The sequence below is a fragment of the Ambystoma mexicanum genome, chromosome 6p (assembly GCF_040938575.1).
Source record: "Ambystoma mexicanum isolate Mex_15411 chromosome 6p, UKY_AmexF1_1, whole genome shotgun sequence".
NCBI classification, from domain to species: domain Eukaryota; kingdom Metazoa; phylum Chordata; class Amphibia; order Caudata; family Ambystomatidae; genus Ambystoma; species Ambystoma mexicanum.
This window is the reverse complement of record NC_090935.1, coordinates 1,530,522,415-1,530,544,364: the sequence shown is the minus strand read 5'-3', so window position 1 is coordinate 1,530,544,364 and position 21,950 is coordinate 1,530,522,415. Positions and strand designations below refer to the sequence as shown.

Here is a 21,950-nt window from a genome sequence, read left to right as displayed (position 1 = left end):
GTTTTTGCATGCAATTCTGAAACATCTTCTATGTGGTCTGTTTATTCTGGGTGACGTTGTGTGCTGTAACTATGATCCATGGTTACTTTCGACATTCAATTAAAATACCACCCACTGGACATCTGCATCACAACACTGAATCTTGCAACAACCATGCTGAGCCTCAAAATGTAGCTGCTCCCAAGTAGCAACGGTTTGGCAAGCGACATCATTAGTTCATGTAGTTGTCTGAGTCTTTATGCTCCTCTTCTTCCTAGGCCTGTAATTGAAAAGAAAAAAAACATGCTTAACTTATAGCACACATAGAGAATATATGAATTACAACATAAAATGTAATGTCAAGGAAATAACTGATAAAAAACTTATTTTTCTGTTATGTACCCTTGTTTTCCAAATTGTCCTTGAAACAGTCAATTTGGATTTGCCGACCACCAGACCAATCTGAAAAACAGCATTTTGAAATTGTATAAACCTTGACATTTGCTTGTCCGCTTAAAGAATCATAGATACATATTTAACAAAATGTCACGTTGGAAACCATTAAAACATATTAAATATTATATCACAGTCAAAATGGATGATAACTGATATTTTACAATATCTTATGTATACCTCTGATCCATGTGCCTCTTCAATGTTGTCTGCTTCGGTAGTACATTCCTTGTACATAACAATCTCAAAGAACATTCAGTAAATTGTTAAACAACTTAATGTTAAAATCTTTGATTTCGCAAAGTACATCTTGAAAAAGTTGATTTAATGATTGTTGACCTTACAATATCAGTTAAACTATGTAAAAGGATATGGTTAATCATCTGATTAAAATGTTAAAATTAGTATTGACACAAGTCAGGCACTGTGTACATCTAACATTTTAAAAAGACATATTTGAAAGAACTGTACCTGATAACCTTCTTAGATGTCTCAGGCAGTTGGTGCAAGATGATTCTGCAAAACATATTGATTAAATTGTGGCCTCTTTAATGCGTTGTAAAGTTATTTTGTTTGAACAATTCCATTTTTTGCTAAGCAGCTAAAGTTTATAAACAAAAACATAAATCAATCATATAGTTAAAGAATCTATGTTATTCAGTGACAGATTACATTTTTCTGAGGGTTTACTTTCATTGTTGCATCTGTTTCTGCGATAAATACATCTTGTTTGTTGATCTGATGCTTTGCAATTTACTGACAGTATTGCAAATTATTAAAACAATAAGTTATCTTAAATGTAAAAAAGATATTGTTAATCAATAACTATTAGTATAAATCAATAAATTATCACTTCTCATACCTCATCCTCCAGAACGGTTGCAGTAGAATAGTACATTGTTGAATTTCCAGGCCCTGCCTATCTAACAGTAATTGTAATAATAAAGATATAACATCCCAAAAAAATTACATGTAAATAACACTACAGAAAACAATAGTAAATGTTGGCTAAGCTTACTTAGAAGAACTAATGAGCCGAATCAGCAAGCATGGTAATAAGTTGAGAACTGGCGATATCCGTTGTCAGATGTTTTCTTGTTAACTCCCATAGTGTTTATAAAGGATTACAGAAGTGGGTGTGTATGTGAATGGCTGATGTGTTCGTTCACACTCACTAGGCCAATATGACAATGTTTGACCTCCTCAATCCTGCCAGTGCAGCCCCCTTGCGATCGCACTCACACAAGTGCGAACATTAATAACGGAGGGGGATGGATGTGAATTAGGGGAGCGCAATAGTCCCAGAACACAGCCAAAGGACACAGACATATGTTTATTGCAGGTACTGGATCTGCAATGGGGAGTCTGGAGACACCAGGTCCAGGGTGGCCATGTGGATACGGGTGTCCATGCGAAAGAACACTTTGTGGTGTACATGGTATTCAGCACCTTGAGCTTTCCCATCCTCCCAGCCCCCTTGTGATCGCACGCGCACAGGTGCAAAATGTCATTGATTGCGGAGGGGGATGGATGTGGATGAGGAGAGCGTGATAGGCCAATAAACTTGTGAAAGCACACCAATCTTTTACAATACTTTTAGATGTTTAGACGTGTTGTGAACTTATAATAGATGTCTAATAATTGTTCAAGTTTAACTCATTTTTTATTTTTTTATTTATTTTGGTAAAGTGGCAATGACACTACAAATTATACTGCTGCGGTCGAGGTACTGTCTGCATAAATCCACGGTATTGTCTGTGGTCACTGGGGAATTCTTCGCGAATGGCTCGAACCGCACAGACGGCTATTATTCGTCGGCCACGAAATGCCGGCCTTCCATGAATCCACCACGTAAAGGCACAATATACCACAGGCCTGTTCCACCTGTGTAAAATAGACAGAAATAGTTTACTTGAATGAACCCAATAATTGTTGTTTTTTGTTTGCACTAACTTGTCAAATGTAAGGCATTGTTATGCTTTACAAAGTACCTTTTTTGTGCAAAGTACTGACAGTACTTGTGATTTCAAGTAGGGATCAATTAGTATCATGAACGCACATTCCAGCAAAAACTGTTTGGGAATTTTTCCAAGTGAAAGAAACATAATAGTTCAATGATAAATCTAAAGGTGAACACTTTGGTTTCAGATTAGAATGAGTAATTTATTCAATGTACACAATAAATCTATCGTTAGTGATCCATCAAAGTTACATTGATGTAGGGGAACTACATATTATGTTAGCTGTCTCGGTCGTGAAACACACAATATATATAGAGTGACCTTACTCATTACTTGGATTACAAGGGCGAACTGTAGCTCGAAGTTCAGTAACGCATGACGATGGTGTCTTCTTCAGCAATGTAGGCCAAGCAGTCAGAGTTTTCTCTGAAACAGCACTTCACCACCAAAGTAGGCATAAGGTCACAATGATGGCAGGAACACCAGGTGGAAACGTGTTCCATGCAACTGGGTTCTGGCTCTGGTGATTGATCCTCATGACTTCCATCTGATTCCACATCGTCTCAACTTATTTCTCTTTCAAGGATTTCCTCTTCTGAATATTTGGGCTCATACAGGTAGGGCTGAATTGTTGCCATAGTTCCTGAATAGTGAAGACGCACATCATCAACAGTGAGATAAATAAAAACGTGTGTATATGCATACAGTAAAGAAAAGAGGTTTCCCATTAACATTGAATGTTGAAGAAAGCAAAGAAACTACCATGATGCATAAACACATTGTAAAAAGACAAGATTCATCGGCTAAAACTTTAAAAGTTCGAAAGGACACATGTTTAAATTTGGTTTGATAAAGACATTTTTCCATAATATAAGAAATGAAAGGTGACTGAGTTCATTCATTTTAGGCAGTACAAGTATTGGTTCTCAGTGTGTCTAACTTGGCAGATAGCCGAACAGAGCAAAAACAAGTCAGGGAAGCTCAAAATGAAATGGACTGACACGAAGGAAAAATAAATTCCTACATTGTTTGATCAGAAAGGGTTTATTTACACTTGACGAGGAATAAGGCATCTTGGCATTTCCATTGAGACATGCCAATAGATTGCACCCAGAGGATGTTGACATGAGACGTGCATTGGTGTTTTGTAAATGGGGTTTGAGCGTCTAGTGATGTCAGCGTTAGGGGCAGGTGATCTGAATTAGTGCCGCAAGGGCACTTGAACTCAGGGCGATGGATTAACGGATAAGATTAGAACAAGATGGCAGTACCCATCTGTCAGTTTAGCGTGTGGTAAAGTGAGGAAAAACTTGGGTAAGTTGCATTGGAATATTTTTTAAGAACGATCATTGTATGCTCTAAAATACATGCTTAATCGTTTGGGCCAAAATTATTTCTAACCAAACTACCCCTTTATTTGCTCCTTCAGAGGCAGGCATAAAAGGCCAATGCATTTGAAACCTTTGCAATCTTTCCTTAGGTCAACATTTGACATGAAACAGAGCCAGACAATGCAAAGAGTTCTCCTGTCTTTTTAACTGATGGTGCTATAGGAATACAGGAAATAACTGTTATTTTTGGTCATTTTTGCACCATTTTGTTCCAATATTATGTTCTACTGGCTGCTGGGCAGGGGTGGACTGGCAAAGGGGCATAGGGGCAATTGCCCGCCATGCTGGCTAGGCTATTGCTCCTGGGCCAGTGCTGCAGAATACAAAACAAATACATTTAAAAAGACGAAATCCTTCAGAATCTAGTTTACCACAAAGGAACCGAGTGCTGCAAAGCCTGCTCAGAGACTGTGTGACTTAGGGGAGGCATTTGTTTTGACTTCAGCAATTTTGTAGATGTGCCTGGCTGGCCTCCACAAATGGGCTTCCACAGTGAGTGACAGGAGAGGGGTCTTGGCTGCAGTGGCAATGTATGCGTTTAAATAACCGATTCTAGAGGGCGCTAGAGAGCTGTCCAAGATGGCAGCTCACTAGAGAGCTCCGTCCCTATCCTGAGAAAGATCCTGACAAAATAGCTTCATACACCCCTAAATCCCCCTCCATCGGTCACGATATCGTGTCCCAAGACACATGCTTCTGGCGGGTACCAATTTCAAAGCCATCCGCCAACATCTTGGTCAACGCAGCGTCGGCAGGAGTAAGGCAGCAACAGCTCTGCACTACGGCAACGGGGCGTTCGATCCTCCAGCAACATCCTTACCCAAGCGACCGCCCCCGGACCCAACCAAAGTGCAGGCTGCTGAGCAAAGAGAACAGCGCCCAGGCCCCCTGGAGGTGGTGCCTGCGGCAGAAATCCATGGTCCGAGCATAGCGGAGGCAGCTGAGAACCCACCCGGCCTACCTGCGTCATCGGGCCTCCGGTCGGACTGGGCGCTGCCGTTCGCCTCCGACTCACGGGGCCCTCCAAACACAGCCGAAGCGGAGAGGGAAGGAGCCTGGACATGCCGCCGGTGCCAAGTGGAGAAATGCCGCCCCGACCTCGCCCAACCTGCCCTGGGTCTCCGGCACGGCCTGCAGGCTCTCGTGCAGCTGGCGGACGGGCCCAGCCCTGCTCCCCTCACCCTGTGGGAGTGAGATTAGCTGGAGCCCGTGACGATCCACAAGCCTCTGACTCCTCAAAATCCCAACGGCCCCGGCCACAGCCCCAGCCCCACCTCCAGCGAACGTTCCACCAACATCATAGATCACTGTCAGACAACCCTTGCGGCGAACAGGCGAGAGGCCCACGTAGCTACTTCAGCCAGGCCCCTCTGGCCCGGCTGACGAAGTACATTAATGCCCACGGCAGCATGCTACGAACTCTCCAGCTCCCCAAACCCAAACGGCTCCGGGCCCCACCATCGCCAAAACGCCCCGCCAATAGTACCCTGATCACGGCCAAGCGAACAAAGGGCACAGCACAGAGCGAAGATTCACCGCTTGGGCCCGTACCGTAGCGGGGGGGATTTAGTAGACTCCAAAATTGGCCACGACAAGCCCCACCAACGCTGCGATAACTCCACAAAAGCGGCAGCCACGAGGAAGGCTCCTGCTGTTATTCTGAGACCCCACAGCAGAATATCACTCAAGCCTCCCACTCAATCTTCCGCCAGAATCAGAACACACAAGTCCAGTAGCACCCACAAGACAGTTGAGTGGGCCCTCTACAACCAGTGGCGTAACTCCAAACAGCACATGCTCATCCGAGTTGAGAGCCATGCTGCCGACCCAGCAAAGTAAAAAAAACATACCAGCATGGGCAAAACGGACAAACTGCAGCGAAAATGAATTTTTGAAACCGGGGCCATAGCCAAAACTCCCAAGCAGACAAATCAAGAGATAGCGCCAACATCAAGCTAGACACCATAGAACAGAGGGTCTCCTATCTTGAAGATAACGCCACATCCCTGTCCTCCAAAGTGCCATCGCTAGAGCGCCAAGTAAAAGAAATTGTCGCCAAAAACGAAGACTTAGAAGGGCGCAGCCACCGCAACAACATTAGGCTGGTAGGGATCAGAGAGCAACAAAATCCTGCGAAAATGGAAGACTTTGTGGAACAACTATGCAAAGAAATCTTCGGAGCAACCACCTTCTCGCCTCTATTCGTGGTTGAAAGGGCTCACAGGATTACAACCAATCGCCCAATACCGGGAACGGCACCTCCCCCTATTATCGCCAAACTGCTGAATTTCAGGGCAACATTCAATTCGATGGCGACAAAATCCAAATTTTCCCTGATTTCTCACCGGTGGTGCAAGCATCCCGCAGAGCCTTCAGTGGAGTTAAGCGTCGCCTCCGAGAGGAACAAATCCAATATTCAATGCTCTTTCCAACCAAATTATGCATCCTCCATGCTGAAAAAACACAATTCTTCATGTCACCAGAGGAAGCCACCATCTTTCTAGACAATATTGGATGCCGCCCATTACGTGAAATGCCTAGACCAACGTCTCCACTTCGAATATACGAATATCTTTTTCGGAATGACATGCACTCAAGAAAAGCCGCTTTAAGCACCCAAAATCACCAAACAGAAACAGAGCAGCAGAAACAACGCAGCAACACTAAGCAAATTCAAACTAGCCACATGGAACATTAAAGGGGGCAACCAGCCTTCCAAAACCAGGAAGTTGTTACACTACCTCCGTCGTCACAACGTTGATGTGGCCCTCATCCAAGAGTCACACTTATGACCTAACTCAGAAAACCACTGGGCAAAAATATGGGTTTGCCACAGATACTTTGCCTCGTTTTCGTCATACGCAAGAGGAATCGCCATACTTATTAACAAAACAACAAATGTCAAGCTAATCCGGACCCAGAGCGACTCTGAAGGAAGAACACTGCTCGTCCACGGAACCATAGACGGGGAAGAAATAATCATGATTAACTCCTATGGCCCCAACATAGATGGCTCCATCAATTTCGACTGGGTCCAGACCCACATTGAATCAAATAGGGAAGCCACAATGATATGGGGTGGCGATCTAAATACCCCACTCGATCCATGCATAGACAAAACACACAAGACAAACGCCCCACGCGCCAAGGCGAGTCTGCAAATAACCGAAATATGCAAAGCACTTGATCTCATTGACATATGGAGAAGCAAACACCGTGACTCTTAGGAATTCACTTTTTACTCCTGGGTACATAAATCCAGCTCGAAACTCGATTACATCTTTGTGTCGGCTCATAGTAGACTCCAATGTGGCGAATGCCAAATCCTCCCCAGGTCCATCTCAGACCATTCAGCGGTCACCTTAGTGTACACATCTCGGAGCGACTTCACCATACCCCTATGGAGATTCAAGCACAGAGCCCTCCAAGATCAACTCTTTGCCGATGAACTGCGTTCTGAACTGAGCACATTTCTTGAGACAAACCAAGGCACGGTAGCATCGCCGGGAACACTCTGGGAGACACTGAAATGTTTCATCAGAGGAGTGTGCCTAGCAAAAGAAAACGGAATCCTAAAGAGGTTAAAGGAAGAGTTAAACACATGCGAAAATCGTCTCAAAACACTTGAACAAGCAGCAACAGTCACAAATACTCCCAGCTCGCTAGCTGCACTTAAGTCAGAATTAGAAACCTTCAGAACACTAGCAGACAGAGAAGCCAAATTCCTAGCAAGTCACCACAAGATCCGCCAGTACGGCGAAGGGCAACGACCCGGTGCACTACTTGCAAGACTGATCACCGCAGAACGAAAACCCACTACAGTCGAAGCGGTGCTGGACACATGGGGAACCCTCATGTACTCTGAAGACGATATATTAGAAACATTCCGCAAATTTTATCAAAATCTATAAAACTCCAATTATTCCAGGTAGCCCACCGAGATAACAGAATACCTAAATACAACCGAACTATATTGGACGAGTGCCGAGTTACGTGAGCCATTGAACGCACCCATCACTACGGCAGAGATCCTAGAAATCATCAAGGAATTACCGAGCACCAAAGCCCCAGGACCTGACGGCCTAACAGGTGAATTTTACAAATTTTTCGCAGACATTCTAGCCCCGCTCCTACTCCTGGTCTACGAACAAGCCATAGCCAAAGACCAGCTACCACCAACACTTTACATGGTGAATATCATTCTCCTACACAAAACAGGTAAACACAAGGAAGATTGCGCCTCGTACAGGCCCATATCGTTAATAAACTTTGATAACAAAATCTTTTCAAAAATCCTGACTAGAAGGTTGATGCCACTCATGCCCGCAATGGTTCTGGCGGACCAAGCTGGATTTGTTCCAGGCAGAAACACATCATTCGGCCTCAGAAGAATGTTCGGAGCAATGGAGGCCCTTAACCCAGAAAACCAAGCGGTAGCAGTGCTTCTCGACGCCGAGAAAGCGTTCGACTCTGTGGAATGGCCCTTTCTATTCGCAATATTAGAACGAATGGGCCTCGGCAAATGATTTATCCAAATGATAGGCCTCCTCTACAAACACTCAAGATCTAAAATTAAACTTGGAAACAAAAGCTCCTCCGAAATCCTCCTACGCAGAGGGACCAGACATGGCTGCCCACTGTCAGCATTGCTCTTCGCCCTGGTCATGGAACCCCCAGCGTCCGACCTAAGGCTTTATCATCTGCACAGAGGTCTCGCCTTCGGCCTGCACAAATTGGTGGTTTCACTATATGCCGACGACATAGCACTCTTCCTTCACGACCCACACGACAACCTGAATCCAGTGATGCGAGCAGTCCTCAAATTCGGCAACTTCTCAGGACTAAAAATCAAAAATTCAAAATCGATAATTTTCCCTCTCACAGAATCAACCAAAGAATTCCAGGACGACTTTGGCTTCCACTGGCAACACTCAAAGGTCCGTTATCTGGGGATCCTCATGTCCAGATCCAGCACTGACAACATGCAAGACAACTACGAAACAACACCCAACACTATCCAAGCTAAAGTGAACAGATGGAAAACGCTTCCCCTCACACTTTGGGGCAGAGTGTCCCTAGCGAAAATGGTAATCCTCCCCAAACTACTCTACCTCTTCACAAATATCCCTCTACTACTCACGCAAAAATTCTTACAACGAATCAAGTCCATCCTTCTCGACCTAGTCTGGGCGGGCAGGGTTGCCCGAGTAGCACACAGCATTATGATCCTGCCCATAACGCAAGGCGGACTGGCTTTACTAGATATAGAGGGCTACTACTGGGCAGCACAAGCCCAGTTCCTGAGCCATTGGTATACAACACACTTCATCCGGCCACATGTGCAAATCGAAAGAGCTCTGGCAACACCCTATCTACTTTGCGCAGTCATACTCAACGAACCACCGACCCCTTCAACACTGATGAATACAATGGTCACGACGCACACGATTTGGAAAGAAATTGCTAAAAGAAATGGAATCCAAACCAGATACTCTCCCCTCCTTCCGGTGAGAAGCATTCCAGGGATACCTATAACATCAGAAAAAGTGTTCCAGCTTTGGACCAAGAAATTGCAAATCCACTCATTGGGCGACCTGTTTCCGAACGGCACGTTCCTGTCGATCCAAGAAGCCCGTGACAAAGGTGGTGACAGCACCCTGGACACCTACATGAACTACCGAACTCGACATGCCATGCAGACCAACATTGCTACATTCCCACTCCAAACTCCGACTTGGCCACTGATCCACGTAGTGATGCAGGCCCAAGGTGATGGCCCCTGGTGTCAAATATCTACAAAGCCCTGTTAACTGAAAAACTCACTCGCTGCTCAAAGCTCGAACAAGGTGGGAGAGAGCTCTGAGCATTACAATAACCGATGAAGACTGGTCATGCATACTTCGACTCACAAAGAAAGTGGCAATAAACACAAGGTACAAACAAATCCACTTCAACTTTGTCCATCAGGTCTACCACACTCCAGAAAAACTGCACACCAAGAGGACGACATTATCCGCCTCATGCTCTCGCTGCGGGCACTCGGAAGCCGACTTTGTCCACTTGGCATGGTCATGCCCCGAAATAGGAGCGTTCTGGACAGCAGTCCTAGAGAAAATCTCAGCAATAATCGGAGTGCAACTGGATCCCGACCCAACACTGACCATGTTGGGCTTAACCAACCAATTACCAGAATATACCAGAAAACTGGCAAACCTACTCCTTGTCCTGGCACGCAGATGAATAGCTTGCAATTGGGGCAGAGGACCGCCACCAAAACTAAAGCAGTGGCTATACAATGTCACCTACTGTCAAGATGTTGAAATGAACTACTTACGAACTCTGCCCCTCCACGCACGCCCCCCAGATATCTGGGGCCGCTACATAGCATACCTGTTAAATGCAGATGACGACACAATCTCACAGTCTCCACCACCAATACAAAACTGTCACGAGCAACCGCATACCTCCACAGCAGCCACGAGTGCCGAACAACGAAGACATTAGAACTAATAAGAAACTGAGCTAAATATCAAGCAGGGATCGTTCCGAGGGAGGGAGGGGCGATAAGGGTTACGTTGACCGGTGCACGGTCTTGTAATGTCTTATCATATCATTGTTGTAAAACCTATAAAGAAAGTTACAAAAAAAATAAATAACCGATTCTGTGACCCTACATGGTAATGTTGGCAGTGGCAGCACAGCAGCCTATCACAACGCCTACTTGTCAAAAAAGTAAGGGTCCATATATTATTAGAATTTATCCTTGTTTTGATTCTGTATGAATGCTTCTGGGGAATTTCATGATCACCAGTGTGTTCATTCAAAAAAGAGTTTAATAGTACCATGAATAGCACCCACAGATAGTGGTTATAGAAAAAACTGTTGGAATGTTTGTTACTTACTTTTGGACACCATTGAAAACTACATCAAAACTACAACCCAGGACATCTTGTCCACTCTCTACTCCTTGCCCACTCCTCTCCCTTCTTCTCTACTTGCTGACCCACCCTGAGCAAACCACCCTCCCTCTTTCTCCTCCTTTCCTCTTTTCTCCCCCGATGAGGTCGCAAGACAAGTTCGATCCATGAAAGCCTCATCAAAACAGGTCCATCCCTGTTCCTCTAAAACCATTAAGGACCACATTGATACCCTTGCTCTGGCCCTTGCCAATTTCTGCAACCTCTCCTTTGCCTCTGGGTCTTTCCCCTCCCCTCTGAAGCACTCCCTTGTGCATCCTCTGCTCAAGAAACCCACAGCTGATCCTTCTTGCCTGGCTAACTATCGCCCAATTTCCATAACTCCCTTTTTGGGTAAGCTCCTGGAAAAGCTTGCCATCTCTCAGCTTAACCTTCATTCTGACTCTGTTGGCTCTCTCCAAGACCACCAATCTGGCTTCAGATCAGCCAGAAGCACGGAAACTGCTCTCCTGAACATCCATGAAGACCTGTTCTCCAACCTTGACTCTAACATTCCCTCTGTCCTCATCCTACTTGATCTCTCCTCTGCTTTCGCCACAGTCAACCATACCACCCTGCTCAATCGTCTCAGTGGCAACCTGGGTATCGCTGATCAGGCTCTGGCCTGGCTGACCTCTTTTCTCTCTCATCGACCCTCCCAGGTACAACTTGGGTCCTTCCTATCTTCTATCTCCCTCTCTACCTGTGGTGTTCCCAGGGGTCAACCTCTCGCCCTGGCTTTTCAACCAATACCTGGCAACTCTCGCATACTGCATTTCCATCTTTTGCTCAAATTTCCAGTGCTATGCTGATGACACCAAACTCATTTTCAGGCTTCCTTCAGCCACCCCCTCTCCTTCCCTCATCTCTGACTGTCTCATCGCCATTCAAAATTGGTGTGCCGCCAACAATCGCTGTTTAAATGCCTACAAGACTGAGATCCTCCTCGTTGATACACCCTCTCCATCTTTTCCCCTCACTCTCTGGCCAGCCTCCCTTGGCCCTCCTCCTGCCCCTACCTGCAAAGCTAAGAACCTCACGGTTATCTTTGACTCCACACTTTCCTTCTCCCCACACATCTCTGATGTCTCAGAAAAATCAAACTTCATATTGCACCTCCTTAGAGGTACTCCTCCTTTCCTCACTTTCCCTCAGAAGCTCACTCTCTCTCAAGCTCCGATACTCTCTAAATTGGACTACTGTAACAGCCTCTTTCTAAATATACCTGCCTCTACTCTCCGCCCTTTACAACTAATGCAGAACAGGACTGCGAGACTTGTCCTTGGCCTCAAGCCCTGGGATCGTATCTCTCCAGCCCTGAAATGCCTTCATTGGCTTCCAGTGGATGCAAGGATTAAATTTAAAACTCTTTGCATTGTCCACAAGGCTTTCTGGGGCCTGGGTCCAAAATACCTTCAACTATCCCTCCGTAAATACCTCCCCTCTCGAGCCCTTCGCTCCTCTACCTCTAACTCCCTCCGGGTCAGTCGTTTTTCAAAGAAACAAGCTGGAGGTAGATCTATGTCTTCGGCCGAGGCCTCCCTTTGGAACGGCCTCCCTGTCACCTTGAAACTTGAGGAGAACCATCTACGGTTCTGGAGGCTCCTCAAGACCTTCCTCTTTGCTTCTGCCTTTGTCCCGCTTCTCCCCTGCTGATCTGCCTTTTTCCCTCGGCACTTTGCACCTGGCCACCTTCTGCCCTTTGGGCCCAGGTACCTGCTCACCCTGCCATCCCCCTGCACTGCCTCCGGGCCACCCCTTGCACTGGGGCCTGTGTCTGTACCCACACGGTTCCCCACCCACTCTTCTTCTGCACTTATCAGATACTCCCTATCTGACTAACCTAGCACCTTTGCCTCTTACAGGCGGCACTACCACTGCTAACACTCTATTTAATTATTTATGACTTACTATTTAGTTTGTTTCTCTCCTATGCTCTGCACTTTCCCCCTTTTTCCCATCCCCATGCACTTTCCCCCTTTTTCCCTTCCCCATGCACTTGCGCGTTCTCAATGTCACTGGGCCTAGTAAGATCGTTGTTTTTGTTTTCTCCCCTGTTCCCCTCCCTTTGCCTGGTCGTGCTCTGAAACACCTATGTAAGAGCGCGATATAAATAACATAGCATATCATATTATACATATAGATGTAATATTCAAGTATTAAAAATTAGAAGGCTACAAACTAAGGGGGTCATTCAGAGTAGGGGCGGATTGTTAAATAATGCTGAAAAAGGTTACCAGGTCCGCCGGAGACATTTCTGAAAACTCACCCTACACAAAGTTTAACACCAGAAGAGAGGGTAATGTACAAAGGTATTTTTAATATTGTTTTCAGCCATTTTCTGCATCAATGTGAAATGAGAAATGAATTACGTACAGTAGTTGCTCTTAACACTACTGTTGATTTTCTTTATACATTCTGGCCCTTTTATGCATTGTATTGGCAGGGTGGGGAGAGGAGGCAATCAGAGCTGCCCACCTTTTTACCCACTCATTGGGAAAAACATGTTCTACTCTATTGAAGGGAGGCAGTGGCGTAACACAAAATGTGGGGGCCCCCCTGCGAGCCATGCTGAGGGGGCCCCCCAACTCGGCAACAAATCACGGGTTGCGCCACACTCTGGGCCGGCCTAGACTGTCACGCTTGCACAATACGCATGAACGTGCTGCTGAAGGGGTATGCCGCACACTGCACTAGGAAAAAGATATAAATATGTGTTTTAATGCAATATACAGCACACTTTCTGAGATAAATTGGCTATAAAGCCAGAGTGTTTGCAATTGTTTTGTAGGGTAACACAATCCAATACATGCAAGTCACCAACAGTGCACAGGAACATTAATGCTTCCAACTGGCTGCACAATGTAGACCAGTGTAAACCCGTAATAACATTATAGTACAGAATGCCAGGCCACATTTAGACATACCTAGACTGTTTTCAGCAAAATGCCAGTCAAAGCAATAACACTCATCAAGAAGAGAGCACACAATAAAGCATGTGTCTCCATGGCCTCGAACAACACGGCCAAACTCTTTAAAATCTGCAAGGAACTGGTCAATCCTGTTGTGGTCTATACCTCTTCTGTTCCCTCCCATGGCCTCTGTACAGCTCTGGCCTCTCATTTCTCTGCTAAATCTCAGGACATCCTGTCCTCTATGTGCTCTTCCTCTCTCGGCCCATTTTGGCCATCTCTTCTCTCCTCCTCCTTTTTCCTCTTTCTCTCTGACAACACCTGACGAGGTTTCTAGACAAGTCTGATCTATGAAAGTGTCGTCCAAACAGGTGCTCCGCTGCTCCTCCAGAACCATCAAAGCCCATATTGGCACCCTCGCTCCAGCCTTGACCGATTTCTGTAATCACTCTTTCGCCACTGCAATGTTCCCCTCTCCCTTTGAGCACTCCCTTGTGCACCCACTCCTCAAGAAGCAGTCTGCTGATCCTACCTGCTGGAAAACTATCGCTCAATCTCCACCTTTCCTGAGCAAACTCTTGGAAAAGCTTGCCATCTCCCAGCTTACTCTCCACACTGAATCTGTTGGTTGTCTCCATGACCATCAGTCTGGCTTCAGAGCTGCCAGAGGCATGGAAACTGCTCTCCTTAACATCTGTGCTTCTCTCTAACCTTGATTCCAGCATTCCTTCTATTCTCATCCTTCATCTTTCCTCTGCTTTCGACAGGGTCAACATCGCCATCCTGATCAATCGACTCTGTGAGAACCTGGGCATCACAGATCAGACCCTAGAGTGACTGACCTACTTCCACTTGGACCGCCACTCCGCTACCAGGTCGATCATGGTCCCATTCTCTCCGCCACCTCACTCTACCTGTGGCATTCCCCAGGGCTCTATCCTCTCACGCTGGTTTTTCAACCTCTACTTGGCCACTTTGGCCTCCCTGATCTCTACCTTATCCTCTAACGTTCAGTGTTGTGCGGATGACTCAGCTTTCCTTCAGGCTCCCCTCATCCTCCTCTCCTCTCTTGCTCATTCCTGACTGTCTATCCACGATTCAGGATTGGTGCGCCTCCAACAATCTCTGCCTTAATGCCAGTAAGACAGAGATCCTTCTCATTGGGACCCTTGCCACTGTGTTTCCTCTCTCACTATAGCAGACCACCTTGGGCCCTCTTCCTTTGCCTTCCTGCGAGGCAAACAACCTTGGTGCCATCTTCAACGCCACACTTTCTTTCTCTCCTAACATCTCGGACATCACCAAGAAGTCCCACTACCAGCTGCTCCTCCTCAAAGGGACTCTTCCCTTTCTCACTCTCCACCAGAAGCTCACTGTCTCTAAGCTGGACTACTGCAACAGACACTTTCTCAATCTGTCTTCCTCTAGTCTCCTTCATATGCAAATAATCCAGAACAGGACTGCAAGACTTAGCCTTGGCCTCAAGCCCTGGGATTGTATTTCTCCAGCCCTGAAATCTCTCCACTGGCTGCAAGGATCAAGTTCAAGAACCTTTGCATTGCCCACAAGGCTTTCTGGGGCCAGTGCCAACACTAAATCCAATGTCCTCTTCCAAAAAAACCTTCTTTCTCTAACCCTTCACTCAGCTACCTCCAACTCTCTAAGGCTTAGACATTTCTCCAGGCAGAGAGTGGGGGTAGACCTCTCTCCTCTGCTGGTGCCTCCAACTGGAATGGCCTCCCTGCCCCTCTCAAACTTGAGGCGGACAACCTGAAGTTTCGGAAGCAGCTAAAAGCTTTCCTCTTCTCTGCTGCTTTCGCTCTCTCTCCCCCCCCTGCTGACCTACCTGACCTACATGTCTGCTGTACTGACTGGCTGCTTGGCTACCCTCAGAGTCTCTCTGAGTCCAGGCTCTTTCTTGATTGGTCACCCTTGCACTGCCTCCAGACCTACCATGCACTTAGGGGCTGTAACTGTAACCCTGCAGTCCATTGTTCTCCTTGCACAACCAATAGCTGCTCTGCCCTGGCTGCACTTACTGAGACCATGCTGCCCTGTTTTCCCCTCCCCTCTCACTTGCACTTCCCTGCTCCCTTTTCCCTTGCACTTCTCGTTCTCACAATGACACAAGGCCTAGTGAGATTGTTTGTCTTGTCCTCCCTCTATCATCCCTCCCTTGTGTACACTTGTGTACAGGCGCATTATAAATGACTTCAATCACATCATATCATTTTATCACAGATGCCCAGAAAAATATACAATGCCGCAGTAAGAAATGGCTAGACTGGCAGCACCCAAATGCCAATCTAGCCAGGTAATTAAAGTTAGCAGGACTACTTTATCAGAAATGTCCAGTTAAAAGAAAGTCATACCAAACTGAGGAATGACTAGACTGGCTAAATCAAAATGCCTCTCTAGCCACTAATACCACATATCATGCCTGCTTAGCCTGGACATGGACAACCATTATGATTTATCACACAATCCTGCCCCCCCACACATCCACTCTCCCTCCCACCCACCACCCCAACCTCCACAATCAGCTCCTTGGCCCAGAATTACCTCTGCGTCCCTCTTCCTTGTCCCAGAGCTTTCGTATGAGGCTCCTTGCCTCATAGGTAAGTACTGGGATGAGGAACAGTGGGACTAGGAGTGATGAAGATTACAGGTAGCTAAATCAGGCATTACCTCCATGTACCTCTACCTCTTCCCAGTACTTTTGTATGAGGCAGAGTGCCTCGAACACACGTACTGCCTCGTATATAAGTACTGGGACGAGGAAGAATAGGGCTAGGAGTAAGCAAGGCATTAAACACAAGTAGTAGCGCAACACCATTGAGTTGACTGGGCTTCAGCACTACCCCCCCCTGACATTTTGGGCTATATTGACTCAACTTGGCTAACCTTTAGAGCAGTTGCCAGACCGAACAGGTCACAGATTTTAAACGGCACCTGGTTTTTGCTGTTAACAAGAACCCAGCAATTACCAACGTAAAGCATTTCACTGTTAGTACCTGCATTCAAATTCCACATTGTTTAGGCGATTGAAATCGTGATGTGGGTTTAGTACTTGCATGCCAGGGGAGTGATTGGAAGGGTAGAGAGGGAACAGGAGACTTATAGGAGGGAGCTAACTGCTTGTAACATTGAATCTGCACTAGAATAGTCTCATTAAAATGCGTAAATAATTTGGATGTGCCCACACAAATAAGTTTCCCCTCCCCACCGCATGTGAAGTTAGCGCCTCTCCCAACATTTGAAGGGTTAGCCCCCCCGAAATGAAGGTTTTCTTGTGCCCCTGTACACAAGCACACACACCATTCACCTTATACACACCCAGTCATCCACACATTTAAGTGTGCACCCTTTCACCATACACTCACACAGGTAGCCACCTATACATTTATGTGTGCACCCTTTCACCATGCAGGCACACCCCCACAGCCACCCATACATTTAAGTGTGCACCCTTTCACCATACACACACAGGCAGCCGGCTATACATTTGAGTGTGCACCCTTTCACCATAGATTCATACACGCACACCTCATGGAGTTGAGGGGGGGGCCCTATTACTTAAAAAAGAAATTGGGGCTCATTACGGGTCCAGCGGTAACCGTGCCGGTGCTACCGGCGGGTTGCCGCCAGACCCATAAAAAATTACTATGGCCTGACTTCCCGGTGCCACCGTGCTATTTCAAGTCCGGCGGCTGGGAAATCAGGTGCCGGTAATTTCGTTAAACCCCAGACTCCACGGGAATGGGGACACAGAAGCACCTGCACCTTTGTTAACGGTGCCGGTGCTTCCGTGACAGGTCTGCCTACCGTGGCTGCTGTGTCTGGCAGGGTCAGACCTGTCGGGCACGGCAGCCCCACCAGGCAGACCTGTAATATGCCGGTCCGGAAAAAACAGTGCCTGTAAGCTTACCAGCACCGTTGTTTCCGGACCGGCATGGTCAGAATGCGCCCCATTGTTTCTTTTTTAAGTCACTATAACTTCATTAAGAAATTATTTCAGTTAAGGACCGAACCATAATCAAAATAATTTCTTTATGATGGCTGAGTGGCTTCAAAAACAAACAATTTCTTTTTGAAGGCATAGGGTTCCCCACCCCCCCCCCACCCCATGACATGGAGGCCTCCATCCTAGGGTCTTCCATGTCATGGAGTACGGGGGCCCTAAGACTTCAAAAAGAAAGTTTCTTTTTGTAGTCACTCTGCCTTCATAAAGAAATTATTTCTGTTACAGAAATGTTCTTTATGAATGCAGAGTGAATTTCAAAAGAAACTTTTTTTTTTTTTTAGAAAAAAATATATATATTTTTTTTTTTTTTACTGGGGCCCCCTCCCAGCCATGTGCTGGTGGGGCCCCCCACACCGCGGGCCCCCCCGCACCGCGGGGGCTGCGGGGGCCCCTGTTACGCCAGTGAAGGGAGGCACATGTGTTTCCGTTCTGTACAGTAAAAAAAAGATTAAAACATTTGGGGTCAGTTTGGATTTCTTACCTCCACCTTCAAGGTGGATGTAAAAATAGGTGGATTTTCTGCAAAAAGTATACCGAAAATACCACTGTCGGTATTCCCATGGAACACCACCAATGGTATTTGGTCAAACCGTGATTTGGGTGGATGGTAAAAACAATAGTATTTGACAAATTCTGATGATTTTATTGTTACCACACAACACTGAATGACCGCCTAAGTCACATGAACACAGATACATATTTCCACTTATACTTTACACTACCACAAATACACTGCAGCACAAAAACATACACACACTCCACCTTATATGAAAACACACAAATATAGCAGGCCACTCTTTCTTCCTCTCAAACACCAGGCCCAAGGTGTATTCCCCTTGCAGTTCTCTCTGCTTCCGTAAGTAGAAATATGCAGCTGACTTTCCAAGAAAGTGCACCCTGGCAGTACTAAAAACACATCCTCTTGTCGTTTTTCGCTCTGCATTGTACAAGCGCAGACCCCATAGGCACGTTTACCGGCAAGACACCGACCGTGGCATTTTGTCGTGTCTGGAAGAGGCTGACTGGCAAATCAAAGTGGTCTACTGTCTAACTGTGAGCCAGGGTAATGAAAGGGGGTGAGAGGCAAGGAATGGGCTTGGTGTGATGGGAAATTAAAGAGAGTGAGTGGCAAGGAATTGGTGGCTGACAAATATGGGTAAGCGAAGGAGGTGTGTGCAAGGTAAGGGAGCAAAAGGGGAATGGTGGTCTGAAAGTTGATTGTAAGAAAGAGGGGGCCATTTAGAATGTGATGCAATGCAAGAACACAAGAGGATAATTATTTGAGGTTGCTTTATCATGTGAGTTGGTGATTTGAAAGTACACACAATTGTGTAAACTAGGATTATGATTACAGTAAATTTTCATTATAAACATGATCTTAGTCTGTTTCTCAGATGTATTTGCCTCCAGAAACAGTCGATGAATAGGTTTCCTCTTGTAGATACTTTGGTGCTTTGAAAACCAGATTTATTGAACAGTGTACTGGTTTAGCCATGGAATAATAACTTTGCAGTAAGCATTCTAACATTGAAGATGGAATAGGGGACGATGGAGTCGCCCCTGTTTTTTTAATTGGAAGCTTTGCCACCAGGAGGACAGGGCTCAAATCACCACCTTCCACACTTCATACATTATGTGATCCTGAACAAATCACATTCCATCACTGTGCATTATTTTCCTTAACTATCTATAAAGAAAGCCTCACTCATATGGGTTTATAATCTAGAAATAATTATCATTTTATCCGTGTATGTCAAGCATACTGGTGAGGAGGCAGGATATCAAGTGAGGGTCTTATATTGTGGGGGGTACACACGGTATAGGTATGGGTGTTGTGTTGTGGTCTGGAGAGGGAGGAAGACAGGTGTGGGTATTTTGCCAGGCCCGCTAATTTATGACTCTGAGAGCAAATCCAGACTCCCTGGCTTATCAATGGCTCTGCTCTGCCAGTTAATTCTCTAGCTTTGCCACCTCTTTACATTGTTCTAAAAGTAAAGATGGGTTGGGATTGATTGATTGTTTATTTGTATAGCGCCTATACACAATGTGTTTCAAAGCGCTTCAAGGAGGGAGGGAACATGGGAGATTGCAGTTACATTCTTACAGGTCCTTGAAACAAATCAGAATGTGAAAAAAAAGATCATATCATCAGATAGTACAAGTGCAGGGAACAATAAGGCAGAGGAGGGGAGGGAGGAAGGGAGAAAAGACTAGCGGTAACATTACTATGCCTGATGACAATTGTTGCAGTGCATGAGTGACAAGAGGAGGGGGATGTGAGAGGGGAAGGGGGGAGTGACGAGAAAAGGTAGGAGAGGAACAGAACAAGTGTCTACCTGTAACAGTCAGCGACTATTGTAGGTACTAATGGGAAGGGAGTGGGAGGAGAAAACAGGAGTGAAGTTGGGGGACAGACAAGCCATTATCAGAGGTCGAGGGACAAATGATGAGAGTAAGTGCTAAGAAAAAAGAAGGGTGTATCGGGGGGGATAAGAAGGCTATAAAAGGCAGGCAGCTACTAATGGGAGGAGATGTAGCCTGCTGTTGAATTACAAACCGCAACACAATGAAAACTGGGCTCAAATCCCAGCTTTCACATTTCACCAATTATATTATTCTGGTGAAATAATGTTACTGTTTAGTAAGTGGGAACATTTACAGGGGTCTGGGACTCTTAGAAACCACAAACATACCTGAAAAATATGTTTCATAAAAGAAAAGTAAGGTCAATAATGTCTATTACATATATTTGAGAATGTGTGGGAGGGGGGGGGTATGGTATTGAGTATTACTTGTTCTGGAAGTTGGGGCTGATTCATTGTGGGCTTGGGCCATTGCACTATGGGCCAGAAAAGTGAACTTGCCCCCCCAGGCCAAATGTTGCCAGTCCTGCGCTGCTGCAGAGCCTCTATCTCTCCCTACATCTGGGTTGCTTGCTACGTTTATCGAGCACTGTTAGTTGAAAAGACAAGAGAACTCTTCGGGTCTCTTGGCTTTGTTTCATGTCAGGCGCACGTTCTCCTGATGAAGGACCGGGCAGATATTAAATGCATTGGCCACTTATTTCTGCCTCTGAAGAAGCATTAAAGCGGGAGCAATATTTAAGAAATGTATGCAAGTATGTTAAAAAAAAACCTGAACGTAGTATTTTGCATATCTTTTGTATATCTTTAAATAAATTTGTAGTATTTACTACTACTAGGATGCAGCCAGTGCTAGAAGAATCAGCTATGCTTTGTTTTGTATTGAGTGTGCATCATTATAAATATCAAGCTATGGCAATCACACCCCAGAATCTGTGTCAGGAGCCTGATGTTAAGGAAGGGGTCTTGTCAAGTGTTTGACCCTCCAAAATAGATGCTTTTGACATGATGCAGGGTTTGCAAAGAACCCCACATATAGAAATGATTAGATTTCTGATGTTCCTGACAGTACAGGGACTCAGAGGAGTGAGAAATTCACCAACCAAAATTCGCACCAAGTATCTGGTCTGAATAGTCCACGTCTTTGTGATGCATCATTAATGTTCAGTTTTTGAAGGTGAAACTGCAAGGCGAGCTCTTTCACAAATAGGCTGTGCCCACACACTTAATACATGCACATTGTTTTCTTTCTCCTCCTAGTGCTGGCTTTGTGGTGTTCTATGACTTCCTTCTGGGCCTTGACCCCTCCTACCACGTTTGCCGACTGGTGGTTGGTCTGTACAGCGGTGGACTGGAGATGGGAAGTCCCTCGCCCCTTCCACCTGTTTACTGTGAAATGGGAAACATGGCCGCTTTTCCTGAGAACAAGAGGCGGAACGCAGCCATCCTCGCAACTAAGCAGTCCGTGCCGAGGTATTTGTTTAATTTGCATAAAAACACATTTAATGATAATACGTCCAGACACGATACAGAACACTAATTGTTTTTCTATCAAGAATGGGACAATTTAGTTCAAAGTATTTAAGAAAAAATATGCGTGTGCTTTACAGAAAATGTTCATTCTCATGCTTATTTCCGCAGGCACTACACACTCACCAGTGCTGTCCACTTCCACTTAATTATGTAAATATGTTCAGTGTTGTTCAAATTATAATTTAGCATAATATTCATTGAACATTGGTGTGCATGTACTCTGGCCCACTCCCGGACCAGAGAGCCTTGTACTGTTTCCCCAATGGCACTTGAAATGCTCCAATGTGTTATGTTGTGTTAATCTGCTTTTGTACTGCGCCATAATCACTGTAGATGTCTCCGAGCACATGCTTTGTTTGGGATTTTGCACATTGTGCC

General features: G+C 45.7%; 1 protein-coding gene across 1 annotated transcript in view; it reads left to right on the top strand.

Moving 5' to 3' along the window:
- LOC138510613 (coiled-coil domain-containing protein 17-like) overlaps window positions 1-21,950 on the top strand; it is a 377,034-nt gene that overhangs the window by 270,977 nt on the left and 84,107 nt on the right. Inside the window, exon 10 of the mRNA XM_069626398.1 lies at window positions 21,300-21,512. Within this exon, the coding sequence (XP_069482499.1) occupies window positions 21,300-21,512 (213 nt within the window). The remainder of the gene's footprint in view (window positions 1-21,299; window positions 21,513-21,950) is intronic.